Source organism: Anopheles cruzii, chromosome 3 (assembly GCF_943734635.1).
Source record: "Anopheles cruzii chromosome 3, idAnoCruzAS_RS32_06, whole genome shotgun sequence".
In the NCBI taxonomy this organism is placed as follows: Eukaryota; Metazoa; Arthropoda; class Insecta; order Diptera; family Culicidae; genus Anopheles; species Anopheles cruzii.
In genome coordinates, this window is record NC_069145.1 from 30809566 (window position 1) to 30827392 (window position 17827).

A 17827-nucleotide genomic window follows, 5' to 3' on the forward strand; every position below is an offset into this window, starting at 1 on the left:
ACCATCACTACCACTACCACCCACCGCCGTCGGCACAATAATCACTACCACTACTACCAGTGCTGCTGCTGCTACTACTAAGCCCACTATTGGCCCGTTCGTTCCGTCGCCTATGTTGCCGTTGTCTTCTTCTTGTTGTTCCTCGTGTTGCTGGCTGGCTGGCGCTACCTGTCAACAGTGGTGTATCGCCGAGTCCTGTGCTCGTCACTGTGGCAACCGTGAATTTTGAGCCTGCAAACTGAGCCGCCCCCAGATCCCGTCCCGTCCCGGTTGTCACGGGTGCTAAACAATTCCTGTGGGATAACGGCACACACAAGCCCACACGCGCGCGCCCTCCTCGGTGTCTCAGCTCACCGCGTGTGAATCGGCGGTGAAGGAGGATAGTGAGCAGGTGAGCGCAGCACCGTGGTGCTAGATGAGTCCGTGTTGGCGCGGCCGCGTCGCGTGTCGCGTGTTTTTGTGTGCCCCGCCGTGATTACGACGTTCCAGTGCCGTGCCGTGTGTGTTTTTTCTATTGTTGTGTCCCGAGTGTCGCCCTCCGCACGCGCGCGCCACCAACGGGGTCGCCACCAACGCCAATGAATCGTCGGCAATCATTGGACAAGCCAGGTGAGCAGCAAGGTGAAAATCTTTTTCGTTTTATATTTTGTTCTACTTCTCTACCCCTGTACCCTTCCCCCTGTCCCATCTCTTGCGTCGTATTGCATCGGGCTTCCTGGAGAGAGTGCGCACGTGTGCGTGTGTGTGTGTGTTTTGATAAAACGGTGATTCTTGAATGGTGAATGGCCCCCAATGCCATCGGTTCCTGTCGCTTCCGTGAATCGCGTATCGAAAAGTGCAGTGCCTCGTGTATACGTGCGCTTGTGTGTGTGTGTGTTTTGGCCGTCGGTACACGATTCCTAATGTCGCGCACTCATTGTTGCGAATCGGCGTGAGCAGCGAGGTGAGAAAGTGAACGCAGTGAAACACAGTGAGTGAGACGCGTGTCTGGCGAGCTGGCGGTTGCTCGCCGCAGCTGTGCTGTGAAAGCGACGACTCACGCGTGAGACACGCAAAGAAGTGTAAACGCAATCGATTCTATTGGTAGCGAGATGTTTTTTTTTGTTGGTATAAAGGTTTCCGTAACATAAAGAACCTTCCCACCCAGTGATGCCCCCCAAAAACGGTGGGTTCATTGCAGTTCCGTAAGTAGCAAACCCTTCCGATTTCTATGTGAACTTTCTCACGTAGCCAGCAAAGGAAAACAGTAGCGCAAGTGCTCACTCTGCGCTCTAATCGCGACGCCAGCGCAAGCAAAACGCAGCTCATGGGCTCTCGCTGCATAGCCCTGTGTGCGAGTGTGTGCGTGTGTGCAGAAGATTCTCGCCGCCAGAGCCACGGTGGGCGATGGATATGGGCCGATGCGAAAGTGTTGCCCGATGAAAGAGCGTGTAGCACACGCATCGAATCAGCGTTTTGGCCGATATGCGCGCGTGTGTGTGTGTGTGGATTCGTGTATGTTGCTGCGTGGTTCAGATTGCTTGACTACCGCGCTGCTCCACCGTCACGTTGCTCCGTTTTCCTCTCCTTCGTAAGTTCTTCGTCAGCCGTCGTGTTGATGTTTCGCATCCCATGCTTTAGCGGTGAGAATGAGAATGAGATCGCAAACAGAAACATCCTCGGTTAGGTGATGTTTGTGGTCAGCGCATGCTGCGATTTGATGACAAAAGCCATCCGCACGCAATATGAACCCTTGCCCGCTGGCCCTAAGGCAAGTTGGACGACCGCAACATAAAGCTTCAATTATGTTGGTGGTGTGCGTGACGGTGGCACCGTCAGGAAAACAAAATCAATCAGGCTCTAAACTCTTCTTCTAACTTCACACACACACACGCACACACAGCAACCCGCAGTCAAGTCGCCCGAAGCATGGTTATGCTGCTGCTGCTGCTGCTGTGTGCGACCTGTACGACACGCGAATACGGGAGCAAAACGAAACGCAACAAACCTGTAGTGCCCCGGCCCCGACTGTTGCCCAATGAGCGCGGGCTGCGCGCGTGGAGCAGAGGAAATCCCTTGCGACGTTCACGTTGATCATGTTTTGTCTCGTAAGGGTCGTGGGAAAATGGTTTTTGTTTCGTTTCGCGGTGTGGCCAACCCGTACACGCTTTGTGCATGTGTGTGTGCGACTGCCAGCCGTCGTTATGCTTTTGGTTTCATTTCACTACGCCGTCAGTATTTCCGGTTGTCGTCGTAAGTGGGCTCGTTGTTTTATGTCGTCCCCTACATCCGTCGCTTTATCGTGGCAATTTATCAGACTAGCGTCCCCGGGTGGCCGAAGGGGGTTTTCTGGGCATACGCATCCTCCCCTGGGGCGCCTTGGGCCCTACTTTGAATGGCACAGCAGCTGAAAAGGGACCCGCTCGTTGCGGGAACGTAACTTTTCCTCTGTTTTTGAGTCGAGTTGTAAATGAATCGAAGTGAGCCGCGTCGCACTCTTTCACGTCTCACGAATGTGCCTCTGGGCTCACCAGCGAACGACCAAAGAACGTCCCGTTTCCAGGACAAAATACCGAAAAATCACTCCACGCACTGGTAGTGGTGATGCAATCGGCGCATATGCAGTCCCCGAACCAGTCGAATCCTTTACGCGCACTCACACACGCGAAGGGGTGCGCGCGCGAAAAGGATACGCGCGCTCGGTGGCGGTTGTGTGAGCACACAGTTTTTGCTCACCTTCTGCTCTGCTCACTTTCTCGCTTCTCGCGCGCGCACACACGTGCACAATCGCGTCGCCGAAAAGCGATCGATTGTTGTAACAATGAAGTGTCGCCGCCGCCGCGAGACGAACGAATGCATTCTCTAGAAAAAAAGACCTGTTGTTTTGCACACGCCTGGCGCTTGACTTTTTACTGGCATCTCAGGGTTGCCACTACGAAAATCCTGGGCGCGTGGCAAACGTTTATTATTGACTGGCGTTCGACTGACTCTTTGGCTCGCGGCGCGTATCACAGGTTATAGTGACGTCAATCATGTCGCGAAAAAGAAACTAACCGCGGCCGCAGGTCACCCCACCCGGCGGAATGCAATTCGGGGTGGTTTTCTTTTTTCTCGACTACCCGATGCGGCCGCCAAATGTGGTACGTGCGCGCCACCATATTACGAAATGTCGAAGAAATTGAAGCAAAAAGAATAGAGAAAAATGAAAAACACGCACGAAATTAGAATTTGTCACTTTTCACCTCTCTCTCTCATCGGTCATCGTCGTCGTCGTCTCTTTCGGGGTCACGCTTCGCTGTGTGTGTGTTTGTCGAACGGTGGCCCGCCGTCAGCCGTGTAATGATGGGAAAAATCAAGCCACCGCGGTTCTGTAGCAAGAAAAGAAGGTGGCCACACTTTTCTCGGTGGCGAGCACACCGTTCCGCGGGTGGTTTCAAACGATTGGCCACCCCCCCAATGGTCAGAGCCAGAGATTCGACACTGTGCGATAATCCTGCGATATTGTCCGCCGCCGCCGCCAGACGCAGGGAATTTGTTACATTTTTTGAAAATGCTAAAAATATGCTCGTCGCCCGCCGAACAGTCGTGTGCCGAGCAGGATGGCGGACGCCGTCGTCTCGGCCATTGATGGGGACCGCGATGCAAAATGTCGCGACAACGACGACGACCGCGGGTGCATGTTGAAATCAGAAGCGTGCGATGTGCAAATTCCTAGTCTCGTAAGACGATATTCGCGCAACCGTCACTGTGGGGTTGTTTCTTTCACTTTTCCGATTGGCCGGCTCAAGTTCAATGGCTGCGAAGACGGATCATGCCAGCTGCGTATCCGTTTGTGTCGGTGTGCGTGGAAGTCAGACTTCGGAGCCGAGTTTTTCCCTTTTCCCAAGAAACAGCTGCCAAGCTAAATATTTAGATATCATTTTACATTGCCCATAAACAACGCTGCGGTTCGCTGCGAATCGTGTACGCGGCCGGCCAGTGCCTTGCTTGGTCTCTGCTTAATCTCCCGAGAGAAACAATCCAACGTCTTATTTATACTCACCAATTGTATTTATGTGTAACAGAGAAATAATAATAACAGTTTGTTTTCATCAATATCGTGTTATCATCCGAATTGTACGAATGGTTGCAGTTTAATTTAAAAGATCTGTCCACAGGCACAATCGATGTCAGGTTGTTGGTAGCGCGAATTTCTATTTCTGGCACATAATGAACAAAAAAAAGATCAGACATGAACTTATTTTAATTGAAGGAACTATTTAGTTCAGATGGAGGATGGTTAGAGCATGCCAACGGAGCAAATTCGACACAAAAACCGACGGAAAAACGTCAGAACTGATGACCGCAGCCATCGTATTGCGAAGTCTGGAACGTTGCGTGTGGTGCGTGTAGCGCTTTTTTTTGTCAATGAATCAACTACCGATTGCTGTAAGGGGTTACGGACTGTTGAACTGGGGTGCCTGCAAACATAATTCACCCGCCAAAAGGTGCGGTAGACCTTTTTTAGGCATCATTTCACTCGATGCAGACGGTGGGGATACCCTTCGGAGAGGGGCTACCCGGAGCGTCCGGCTGCCGGCACCGAACAGCTGTTTTTCGCGTGTTTCTGACAACACTGGGACCGAGCGCAACTCGCCCCACTAGAGGTGAACTCAAACGTTGGACGAGGAGTTATATCTCGAATAGCGAATAGCGTTTAGATGAATGTCCAGGGAACTTTGGAATGAATTATTGAAGCCGGTGTTCTGTTTCGCCCAGAGAGATCCGGATGTTATCCCGCAATCTCACTGGGCGACATCGAAGGGACCTGTGGTGCGTGACACAAGACGGTGAGGGGACACTTAAGGGCACGCAATCGTCCGAAGACGTCACGTGACTGGCTGTAATCCCACTCGCGGTACATTAACCTTTTCCCGGGAAGTCACATCCTAATGGCACACACCCGGTCCGTAACCAGACCCAGACCCGTAAACCTAGATAACGGTCGGCGGCCCATCGCGAACACAGGAGGAAACCTTCGCTAAGCCGTGATAATGAAAATTTCCGGAAACTCTGTCTCTCTCTCGCGCTCCTCTTCGGGCCAGACTTCGGTCCGCCAGCGGAGTCCTCGCCGAGTTCGCCGGGCCGGCGGCGCGGCTTGTCAGTCGTTGTAACCTTGAGTGGCCCCGTGGGCAGAAGAGGGAAGAAACTGTACGCGGACGTAAGAAAGTCAGGACGAAGAAGTTGCAAAAGTGATAAAAATCTCTGACCTACATACCTACCTGCCCGCCGCCGGCGGCGGCGGCTTTTGAGAGCACCCCGCGTGTGCACCGCTCCTGGATCCTGCGCCGACGGCCGCTGATTCCTGGCGGGCACGCCACCGTGTGCCGCCGTACTCTACTTCGTGGTGTTCGTGTCCGTGGCCCATATAGTACTCCCCGTTGTTCGCCGTTTACGCCCGATGATGACGTGCTGTGTGCCGCCGATGATCACGCTTCATTCATGATTTCTCGCCTCGCTGAACCAAGCGTCCCCGCTCGTACTCCGGTCCGTGTTTGTTGTCGGCCCAGCTTTGGCGTATTATCGGCCTACGGGGAAGAAGGCAGAAAAAATAGGCCGCCTGACATAGGAATTCGCGTTCGTCCTTTTTGGTCCGCGAGTGCCCCGTGGGGTTCCTTTTATCTTCCCCGTCGTGCCCCCTTAACAGCGTCCTACTGTCCAGGAAAGGTGAGTCGAGAGTAACCGGCCTCTAGCAATTATTTCCCAGCTTCTCAGGAACAAAGTTCCGTGAGGGATAAACCGCCGCGAGCCGCGAGTGTCTTATCCGCTGTCTCCGGAGCGCCCGAACCGATACTTTAAAATAGACTTGACGGCAAAGACGGCCACAATCCATGCCATCACCTTCCGGGCTGAGCAGTCCATTACTTTTATCGAGCCAGCGACCGTCGAGCGTGTTCTGACTCACGCTTCGCGTTGTCCGGTTTTCTCACTGGTTCCTGGCTTTCTACCAGCTGCCAGCCGCCGTGGGGGGTTACTACATTTCGATGCTACGGGTCGCCCCGAAAAAACGAAAGCGCTGGCTGTTGGCGCTGGCCGCGACCGCGCGCAGCATTCCGGTTTTTGCACGCTAAACGTCCAACATAAACATAGACCGTCGTCGACGGCGGCGTGTGCTGTGGCCACTTGTTGTTGGCGATTCCAGAGAGCCCCGCCAGTCAGTGTAGTGACTGCGACCGTAGCGTGTGTGAGTGTGTGTGTGGTTGATATATTTATAGTTCCGGAACGGCGCGAGTTCAGCGGGCGAATCGGTTGCAAACTACTTTCACTCGGAAATAAGAGACATTAGTGAGGTGTTTATTTTTTGTTGCTGTTGAGTGGAGTATCTTTATCTATCTCTCTGTCGCTTAACGCCATTGGCCGCGCCATGCTACGAAAAGGTTTCACGACGGAAGCGCGGGTTTACATCACGCCTTCTCAGTGATCACGATCTCGGAGGCGAAAAGGAAAGTTTGATTTGGTTTTTTGGCGGTCGGCAGGTGATGGTGATGTAGCCGACCGGTTATACATTTGTTTTTCAATCTTCTCCTACGACGACAACGACTCTCTCGGAGGTCTCTCCCTGTTTGTGGATCTCAACGCGCTACTTCCACCATTAAGGATGGGGTCGCAGCGATTAGTGGACGGTCCAGCGTTGCATCACCGGGCGGGCGAACTTCGATTTCGAACTCCGAGTTGTAAGTTGATGATAATGACAAAAATCCCACCAGAAGGCCCGGGAAGGGCCTTGCCCGGGGTGCGAATAATTGCGTAAACTAATTACCCGCAGAATCGCATTCGGCACACACATATCGTCGAGTGATCATCGCCATCGCCGTTTGCAGGATGGCGTACAAGGGGTCGGCCGAGGTCGTTCCGATTTAACAATCCGTGAAATGGTCACATAATTCACCCAATTTGGCCGCGCTCATTTGCCGTCCGGAAGCACGCGCAGCGGGCTCTTGGGCCGCGGGGTGGCAAGGCGTGACAATTTAATTATGTACGGTGTTATCGAAACTAAACGCTTCACTTCTCTCGCGACGTGATTTTGGTGCGTTAATGGTTTGTTATCATCCCGTTCGAGTGGTTTTGAAAGTTTAATGATGATGATGATGCTGCTGCTCGGGCACCCCGGCCCGCTCCACTTTCGCTGATAATTGATTATCCATATGTCGGTTTCCGGGCCGGCGGGCCGGCGGAGTACCAACGCGCCATGAATGGGAACTTTCGATCGCAAACTTCATTAGAGATAACTAAGAATGGCAATGGCAGAGTAAGGCAACTTCCGCACCTGCGCTTGCCGTGTTTACGGTTAAGTAAGTCCCAGGAAGAGGAACTTGCTTTACACTTGCTTTCCGTGCTTCTGGGACGACGACAGCAGCCGGTGACCTGTTGCACGCACTCGCACCTGCGACCAGAAGTTGATCAGCAAAAACGGAATTAGTTCGAGAATCGATGGCCAGCCAGCCAGCTAGCACGAGCCGATAATTTAATAAACTATCTTACATACCGGGCCCGGCAAGTGAAGATGTTCCGAGTTGACTGGTTACGGTACCGGTTCGTGTATAAGATGTGGTTATCGATAAGAAGATGCTCATCGTCTTCCATCCTCCGGCAGAAGGCTTCTTACGGCAGGCGAGTCTAGAGAGGCCCACCCGTCCGATTTATGACAATTGAGCTTCGATCAACTTTAATGCCGGTGGTACGTGATTTTATGATGGTTCCATGTTGTGCACATTCCGTTCCGGGCGAATCTGATGATACGGTGGCCCGGGTAAGGTGCGAGTGTAACGTATCTCCAACGAGCCGAGGCTTCCGAGCGTCCTTCCGGTTTATCGCTCCATGCGCTCCACGACCAATCACGGGCTAATGTGTGTCGGCCACCCATCGGACGGTTGGCCGGTTGACTAAAAACGGGCCGATTTTACTGACCGACGGCACCGGCGGGCCCGGGCAGTTCGATTGATGGTGTTGGAAAATTAGATTTAAATTGATTGCTGGCACCGAGAACGGGCCAAGGTGGTTGTTGGTTGGCACCCATTGCCTATTCGACCGACCGTGTTGGTGGCGCCCGTTAAAGGCGAATAATGATTCTTCACGAGGACGACGACGACGACGACGACGACGTCAACGAGACGGCCACTCTGGTGGCACGTGATTTGTAGAAATTGAATTATTAGCATGAAATGATTGGATTGGCGTGCGTATGTTTTAACCTTTTGTGGGCTGGCGGCTCGGACCGTCTGTCTTCTTGTTGCGGAGTGTTCCGGCCAAGCGTACATTTCATCAAACCAATCGCCAATCGCCCGGTGGGATCGTCTCTCGTATGTGTTTGTGTGTGAAAAGTTGATGGTCTCCACAACAAGCGCCCTAATATCGCCATCGATAATGGGATGTGTAGCATAAGCCCGTAGAGTGTGGCTGTTTCTTGCCGTCGTCGATGGTCGAAGATAAATCGTGCACGATAAGGGAGGACAGCAGCCGGAGCTCGGTGGGAGATCACTGACAATCCATCGCCGGAAGCGACCCACCGGAGTGTAAACATCGCACTGATGTTGCCTGGTGTTGCCTGGCGCTGCTGCTCCTTTGTCTCGAAGGTCCTGGCCGCCGATGGTTCCTGGAGGCTGGAAATCATTAATTGCGCATGTATGCCATGTAGTGTGTCGATTTCATGTTGGACGGCAACCAAGGCAACCGCCGATAGAGCACCCGGCCGAGCGATGCAGTCCTGTTTGTTGGCCGCTTACTGGGGCTGGCCGGCTTCCGGGAAGGGATAGAAATTTCCATTACAAATACATCGTCCATCGCCGGTCCATCCGCCATCGGCACGACATCGGCATGGCAATGCAGCTCTCGGTCCCCGGATTGCGCGGATGCAAAATGCAACCTTCTTTCGTGTATTTCTCGAGCCGATTCCGGAGGACGCGCGCGTCGTGTACCTTGCATCAATAATAATTTCTAGCTCCAGAAGGAGAAGGAGCTACGGATAAAATGTTGAACGAGCGGTGAGATTTCGCCACACGAAAAAGGACCACCGCTGGCCACTGCAAAATATCGCATTTTTCCCATAAATTATCGTGCAACGAGCTTTTAATTATTGTCGAATGTAAATAAGATGTGTTCTGCTGTGGCCTTTAATCGACGAAATGTCGGAACACATTTCATAACCAAACCACACGACGGGCGGTGCGCGGATTGTGGTCGCATTGATTGGGTGGGGGCCCAATCGGAAGTGCAATTAAACAGGGAAACAGGGTTCTATTCCGTGCCAAAAGATAGGACCCCCCTCGGACATGGTGCGGTCGAAATGAGCGGAATTCGATGCGATTGATTATAAATCGGATGTTTACTTGCCGGCGATGGACGGCGTTTGTTTTTTGTGTTCGCCTCTGCGCCGAGCCAATGACACAGCGCAAATGACTCTTGCGCGCATGCATAATGCTAGTAATTATCAATTATTGAGTGTTGCGGCATTGGCCCACCACACCAGCGCCCGAGAGCGCGACTGAATATGTATATGAATTACGTTCGCCAAACATGATTTATTATTACGACCTCTTTTGCCCGGGACAACCGGACTGGTTGCTGCGCCCGTGCCAGAAGGTTAAAAAGTTTGATGGTCTGTGAATTTTTGGTGCCCTTTTTTCCCCCGAAACCACTGGGGCACCACAACCTTCCTGTCACCTGCCTGCCTAGTGGCCCCAAAGTAAAATTGATGCACCCGATCGATAATTGCATAATATGTGCATTCCAATCCCAGGGCGGGCCCAGCGGCACACCGAATATTTATGGGTGCTTTTTTAAATAATGCAAAGTTATGCTCCTTTTTTGCTCGCCGCTGCAGATCGGGCCGCAGGCTCATCCTTTGGCTTGGCCTGTCTTGTGTGTAATATGATTGTCAAATTAATAAACGATGATAAGTCCTTCATAATAAAATAACACGCGCACAGGTAATGGCGTGAAGAGTGGAACCCCCGGAACCCCTTCGGAACGGAAAGCACGCGAATTGGCGTAAACTTTCCCCACGTGTGTGCTTCGCGAAAATGCCAGCACTACTCCCCAAAGGGGGGCCGTCGTCCTCACTCGATCGGGAACCGACCATTTTTCGGAATTAAAATTAATAACCCTCTTTTTCGGTTGGCGGTTGGTTGTGGTGTTTTACACACCACCCGGCCCGGGATCGTCTCCGATGGCGACCGAACCCTGTCGTTTATTGAATATTTTCTCGCTTTATTTTTCCGTGAGGCCGATGAAACCCGACGAGCAATTCGCGGGCACTTCCGGCGGAGGAATATTAATCGCCCGCCGCCGTGTTGTCGGCGGCGGCGGCGATGGCAGTCGTTACACGCGAAACACGACCTGTGAGACTGGCCGGCGAAAATGTGTCTCTTTGTGTCTGTGTGTCTGGATGCGCTCCATTATGCATGTGTGTGCATCCAGGAGCAGCCGGCGGGAGGATTACGGTACGCGACCGAGCGACCACTTCATCATTGGGTGTCATTTCATGGCTTTCATCGGCGCTCTCCATTTCGGTGTCCTTTCGGTGCAAAATCCCAACAAAATGTAAAGCAAAATCGCTGTCCGGATCACATCGGTGGTGGCGCTCATCGATTATTTTCCCGAAAACCATACCATCAACCAGGCGCCTCCATCAGTCGGCCGGCCGGGCTCTGACATCTGAGTTTACGACTCACGGTGGAAGCAATGGGCCGTGCCAAACGCGTTTGTGTCTGGAACGCGGGCTTCGGTGACGTGTTCGGTGGTGTGGAAAACATGCACACTCCACCCGCTCGGGTGTTGCCGGGTGGCGGCAATTGGCTCGAAAATAATTATCATCGATGGCAACATTGAACATCAAAGCGTATGACCCGCCGACCCGGGTTGGCTGGCCCGTTGTGACCGTTGGCTTAGATGTGATAGAGTAAACGGTGGTTCGGGATGGTTCAACCCTTACGGAAACTTATGGCAAATCGGGCGGCCAAATGGAGCTTTCAAAAGCCCTCGGAGATATGCCATTTGGACGCGGAATGGAATTATGCTTCGGCTGCACCATCGCCATTTTAATGTGCTTTTCAGTAGAAGAAAACAGAAAATGGCGTGATGGGAAAGGCAAACGAAAGCTGTCTAGCGATTAAAAAAAGGGTGCACAAAACAGGACGATTTCTCAGTTATTTGCTCAGTACCCGGCCACGGCCTGCGCCGTGGAAGGTAACCAACCAACACATAATAAATCCCGCCGACCGTATCTGGCTTTCATCGAGCCCTTTCAGGGCGCTGCACAGATTCCGTGTGTCCACCGCCATCATCGCCATCATCACCGTCATCATCATCATCATCATCGTCACACTGTGGCATGCGAGGTGGCTGCGAGTCTATCAAACGCAAACACTCTCCAGATCGAGATTAGAGGTTTGTTATTGCTGTGCCAGCCTGGGCCTGGGCCCGGTCCTGTAACCGAAAACCATCGTCCCAGATGAGACCGTCGTCCTCGCCGACGACGACGATGGCTACGACATTCTGTGTGTAGCATTTCTGGCTGTTTTGCATATCTCCTCAATCACGGCGCTGGCTGGCCGCGCCGTTATTTCGTATGCCCTTGCCCACCACGAAACGACCTGAAGAGAGACGCATATCTTGGCAGGACCATCGGAAATAGCCCCCCGCGCCACACCCCGTTGATGGCAAAATAACTGATGGGTGCGCAAATCCTATTACCACCTCGACTCTGCGCGTCAGGACGAGTCTACACGACGTCCACCAAAAAAAAAATGCACAATTGTGAATTTCGTCTGGCGAATCCGAAAGAAGATCCGAAAAAAAAAAGCGGCAGAATGTTGTTCTTCTCTTCACCGGTGCCATCAAACGCGCTGGACAGAAAAAAGCCAACCCAGAGGAAACAGGACCCAACCAGCAGGGACGGCCTCCGTTCCTGAAGGTGGAGAAAAGCCTTTGGATTTTACAGAAAATTCCCAAACCGGCGGCGCTGGGTGGCGGTAGGTGGCGTGGGTTTGTTTATGCTCTGTCGAGACGCCGAGGTGAGCTTTTGACACGCTGCCATCTTGTTGCCGTTCCGGTGGTCCATGTTTTGCTCCACAATGCCATGAGACCACCGGCCATGGTGACCTCTTCCGGGTGATTTTGGGGCGCTCATTTGTTTGTTCCACAAAAGTCTGGCGCAAGCCAAAGGACTCGGAAGGAACGTCCGGGTCGAGTTAGAGAAGACAGCAACACCAGCATCTCAATTTTCGGTCACCGGTCATCGGCTGTCCATGTAGCGATAAATCCGCCGCAAGGATGATGCGTCTGTTGAGACTGCGGGCGTGCCACGGAGGGACAGAGAGAGAGAGAGAGGGTCCGTAAAAAGCGTAGCCGATCCGAGATAGTAACCCTACGAATAATGGAGTCATAGGTCCTGGAGGGTGCTTAAAAAAACAAATGGAGATTCGAGGATAAACCCTGCCAAATGCCGAGAGAGAAAGTGAGAGAGAACCTAAAAAAAAAAGATAAAGAGAGAGAGTCAAGGGTGAGAACTGACTTTTCTGACACTTTCAAATACCGTCGGACGGACGTACTCTAGAGCGGGATAGCTTCCTGTTCCGGAATGACTTTCCCGAGCGGCGGGTTCCTAGCTTCGCTCGCTGTTTGTCTACGTGGTTCCCCCGGCGGACGGGTGGCGGTGAATTGATTTAGCTTGACTCGGAACGATGCCTGGTGAACGTCGGCCGTTGTTTGGCGTATAAGTTGCTCAAGTTGCCGTCCCACCTCAAGGGGCCGCCACACGCGTTTACATTGGCGGAGGGAGACACAGGGTTTTCGGCCAGCGGAGCACGTTCGATTGGTCGGCGAAGCAGAAGCTTTTCGGTCGGAGTGTGTAAAGAATTTTCATCCGTTTTGTTTTCCTCGAAAAATCCAGCCAAGGTTAGAGGTTAGGTTTTGTGGTAAAAGAATCGCTTTTACACATCGGCCCCCGGGGGTCGGTATCTTCTCAGCAGCCGGTGTCAGTCGCCTCGGGCACCGCCGGTCTTCAATCGTCAGAACTTCGACCGCCAGAATCTGTTTTTGTGGCCAACCGTCCGGGGGGTTTGATGCTCCCGGGCGTTCGTCTATCGTCAGATGTGTGTGCATCGTTTATGTTGTTCGCCAGGTGGAAGGTGCGGTCATAGGTCGACGGTACTCCGTGACTCCGGCACCGGGGCTCGGACAGCACAAGATGGCGCTACTGTGCTGTGCTAGACCGTTAGTGTTATTCTATCGCGACCGAAGGTTACCGGTTAGTTACGGCCCAGACCCAGGCCCATGATCAATAGAAAAGCGTGCACCACTCCCCGAGGGAGGACCCCTCAGGGGGGCAAACAATAGGTGAAAATCGTATTTTCTACCACCGACCAGAGACAACAATCGTGACCGACAATTTGCATACTGCGGTCGGATGCGAACCGCGCTCAAGTGTCGGAGAGCGCCCGAAATGGAAACCGTTTGCCACGCTGCCGTGGGCTCTTGAGACGCGAAATCAGTGACAAAAGACACACAAGCGTTCTCCAAACACGAGACGCCCCGCGGCGGTGTGATTTTCCCCGTCCCAAAAAGGAAATTCCCATGCATCGGTGGAGGCGCCGGAGATCGGTTGGATTGATAGTAAATCGACTGACAATACCCATCAATCGAGTGTTTAAGGCGCGCGCACCGATTCGGTGGTGTTCCGCTCTTTGTTGGCTGCCGCACGCCGCTTATATCCTTTCCGTTGAATCCTGTTCCGCCTGTGGCGCTGCATTTTGGATGCATTTTCTGCGGCGGGCCGAGGTCGTCGTGTAGCGGACCGCGAGGACCTCGTCACGCCTCTCTGGACCCGGGTGTGCAGATCCTGATAGACGAAAAAAATAGGCAAGGACCGCCACTACAAAACCCAGCCGGAAAACATTCGGGACCCATGTTTTGTGTGCCGGCGATTTGTTCCGGATTCCGCCCGGGCTGCTTCCCTCCTTCGGTGTGCAACTATTTGCGCCCAATCGCTCTGCGGCTGACGATTGAAGGCTGACGACATTTTCCGACGACACGTCATCGAGACGCGCGCGTGGTGTGGAATAAAAGTTTGATTGATTTTCCCGTGGCGGCGGCGGTGGCAGCAATTGCTTTTATTTCCCAACTCTCGTTTTTCCCGTTTCGTGCCAAATTTGGTGGTACGCGAGTGCCGGTTCTGGTTTCCGGCTGCAGCGACGACAGGGCGACGACCTCACGAAAATGGGCGCCGAACTTGGCCAGTAACGAAATGCCGCGGGATCTGTTTCGCAAACGGCGTGTTTTTTGTGCCATTTGGCTACTTTTGGTGCTCGCGATGAATATTTCGAGACTATTATGGCCAGCGATTAATGGAAGGTCCCTATCGCGCAGTGGTTCGGCACGATATCGGTTGAACCGAACCTTGTAAATGCGTTGCGTTTCATTAACGTAATGGCTATTTTGTGAGCTTAATTTTGAGTCTTCTTATACAAGACAAATGTCCCAATTTAAAAATTGTGTTCGAATGGCGAATGTTTGTCAAATCGTTCATGCCCCATGTATTTCGACATTATAATCCATTAAAAGATGATGAGGTGAAGCTGAGAAATTATGTACCTTTTTTCTTAATTTTTCAACATTCAACATGTTGTTGATGCGTCGAACATGTTGATTCTAACGAACACATTTGTTTTATTATTTAAGATCATTTTTGGTCCGAAAGAAGTTTGCAAGGGTAATTTTGATTAGCATTAATCTGTTTATGGTTTTAGTGCCAGCAATAAAAGACACCAGCTCTTCAACAGATACACATGTTTCACGGCGCAAGTATCTCATTCACGGCCAGCAATTACTTCACAGCCCGCTCGTGGTGCCATTTTTGTGAATCATAAAACGGTGACATCTGTCCCACGGCGGACACCACTTACCGTTCGTCCGTCCGTCCGGTGGGGGGAATCCTTTCACACATCGCTTTGAGTGCAGTGTTTACAGATTCGAATCAATCCCCGAGCCACTAGTTCCACATCCTTGACCTTCGGCACCCGAAGCGGAGCCGTGTAATTTGGTTGTTGATTTGTGTTTTGTGCATTGTAGCGCCACAGCATAAAAAAGAAACCCTTTAAATCTGTACCACTCATTAAATGGTAATTATAGTAAAACAGAGACAGAAAGAGAGAGACAAGGACGGAGCCGGGGCCGCTACAAAAATCGTACCATTAAATCCCTGTCTCTCTGTGTATCACATCGATCCGTGCCAGTGGCTGGGCGTTCGTGTCCCATGTTTCGGCTCGGAGCTTAACCTCATCACAATTATTGGCCAGGAGGCCGTCTCTCTCTCGTCGTCGCCGTTGTCGGCTGGCCTGTGGCCGGTTGGGGACGCCAATGTGTGTATTTATGAGTGCGTTCTCGCGCAGTACAATTATATCCCTTCCGGTGGTGGTGGGACGGTGGACGGGTCCCCTTCCCGCGCGGTGCGTGCACGGAATGGGATCACATTAATCGTGCCGCCGCTCAAGAGGGTCCGGAGCTTAGAATGCAACACCCGGCGGTAGACACCAACTTCTTGGGCGTGCTGTTAATTAGCAAACGAGTCGACGAATGTCATGCGTTGATTGTCATTAGCGGGGCCGCCGCCGCCGGGTTTCTACAGCAACGGAGAGAACACAAACATTCAACCGTCGTCCTGGTTCGAAAGAGTTTCCAAAAATTCCTACATCATTCGCCCGTTTTGTGTGCAACAATTCCAGCTGCAGTGTGCAGAGAACAAATAAGTGCATTCCGCTGACTGATGGCCACTTCCGGCCACCGTCCGACAGCTTCATTTATTTCGACTCCGAAGCCACTCCGACGTCCGGCGGGCGCCTAACTTTACGCAACTCGAAATGGCCTATCAAACTCCGCAACGGCATCCAGAGGAGAGGTCCGCTTACGTGGTTTGGTCCCTAATCGCACCGGACCCGCAAGATAAGCCGACACCGTGCAGTGCATCAGCTCCGCAGATTATCACCTAAAACGGGGCGTGTGACGACGTTGATGATGGTGATTGGAGTACTTTTTCCTACCGATTGAGAGGGAGAGCAAGAGAGAGCGACAGAGTGGCCACCTAAATCAGGAGGTGCCACCGCACCGAAACCACCTGCCAGAGCGCAGGGCCGGCGATCCGATGGCAGGCCGGCCAGTCAAGTGAATTGATTGCTGTAGTAGTAGCGATTAAAATAACAATTACTCTTGCCGGGGAGACTCGACGGAGCCGGGCCCAGAAGTGCAGTCCGGCGCCGGCCGAAACAGTAGTCCGCCCGGAATCCGACACCACCGTCGCGGACGGAGTATATTGTTCGAAACCGCCGCCGCCACACGGTGGCCATTGTTTATGGACAGTTAATTTCGTTTACTTTAACGCGCCGCCGCCAGGACCTCCGCAGGGCCGCGGAACGGAACGCATAATTGATTGATCAAATGTACCGAAACAACAGAGCCAAAGAGCCGGCCGGCCGGACCGGCGCTACTCGTTCCGACTGCAGCCCTTTCGCTGCCGTCCGCGTTCGATTACGTGTGTGGGGAGACGTTAATCCGCAGCATTCAGCTGTGGCGATTTAATCATGTTTTCTTATGCAATCACGATCGGTCCCGTCCATTAACTGTTACTTTTCAGGTCCACCACAATCTCACCCAATGGTGCGTGAGCTTTCTGAAGGACCTTCCGGAGAAAAGCGGGATCCCTGTTTAAGGCACGTTAGTTGCCGCAGACAATGGACGACATCAAATCATCCTCCCAGATACTTCTTGCTCCTGGCTCTTGGCGGTTCAACGAATTTATGATGGTGCGAAGTAAGGAAAGCAAAGTTCAAAGAAGTTGCCGGTCGTCGTTCTTCGCCGCGCCAACAACATGAGGGAATCAATTTGTGGAAAGTAGTTTTCCGCCTGACTGGGTCGCAAAAAGTTCTTCCCTCTCCGTGCCACTTCTATTGGCTTGCTGCAAATATGTGCAGCCCCACGCTTATTTGTGCATGCTCCTGGCGCACCGCAGCGTCATTGTGCCCGTCGAGCTAAGATGATAAAAAAATGAGTTTGTCTTTGTTGATTACATTTGTTTCTGGTTTAGTGGTGGTGGGCCCACTCCGAACTGAGGATGAAGGTTTTTTTCTATCTCCTCTTGTCACAATTAACACGCAGCGGTGGCGTTCCCGGCACAGCATACGGTGGCTCCTGAATTTCATTACACATAATCCCGTTTTTTTCCGTTGGCCAACCCGCTGCAAGTTTGCCCATTATATTACGCTTTCCATGCAACCCCCCCACGGAAAGCGATTTCGGGCGGGAGCTTTATTCCCGGGTTCCCCGCGGGAGCTGCTGTGTGTGTGTTTGCTGTATTTAATGAAAGTTGAATCTTTCTCTCTTTTAACAGTCATTATATTCCATCAGGCGGAGTGCCCCGTTTTTCCGGGTTGCTGGCCTCCAAATCCTGGCTCACCCATCGGTGGAAAAACCTTTTTTCCATCACACGAGACCCGTCCCACACACAGTTGGTGGGGCTATTCATTAGGTTTTACTTTTTCCGGCGCTTTTTCCCATGCGCCACATTTGTCGCCATGTTCGCCCCCGGCGACCCCGCGGAACTCAAGGGGTTGGTGGTCGCTCGGTAGCAGCGCTCTATTCACTGCCACCCGGAACAAAGGTCGCGGAAAGTGCTTTCGCGCGCTCTATTGATTTATAATATCAAAGGACAGGTTTTTATTTTCTCTCCCATGATGTTGCTCGCGCGGCCGCACGGATTCCGACACAGCCTTGTTTCGCCGCCGATTAGCAGCGACGCAGAGCGAAATCCTGCGAAAGGACA

General features: G+C 52.5%; 1 protein-coding gene across 1 annotated transcript in view; it reads left to right on the top strand.

Annotated features, from left to right (window-relative positions):
- The first annotated feature begins 578 nt into the window (after positions 1–578).
- Positions 579–17827, top strand: part of LOC128272462 (mucin-5AC) — a 36672-nt gene continuing 19423 nt past the window's right edge. Inside the window, exon 1 of the mRNA XM_053010277.1 lies at positions 579–621. Within this exon, the coding sequence (XP_052866237.1) occupies positions 579–621 (43 nt within the window). The remainder of the gene's footprint in view (positions 622–17827) is intronic.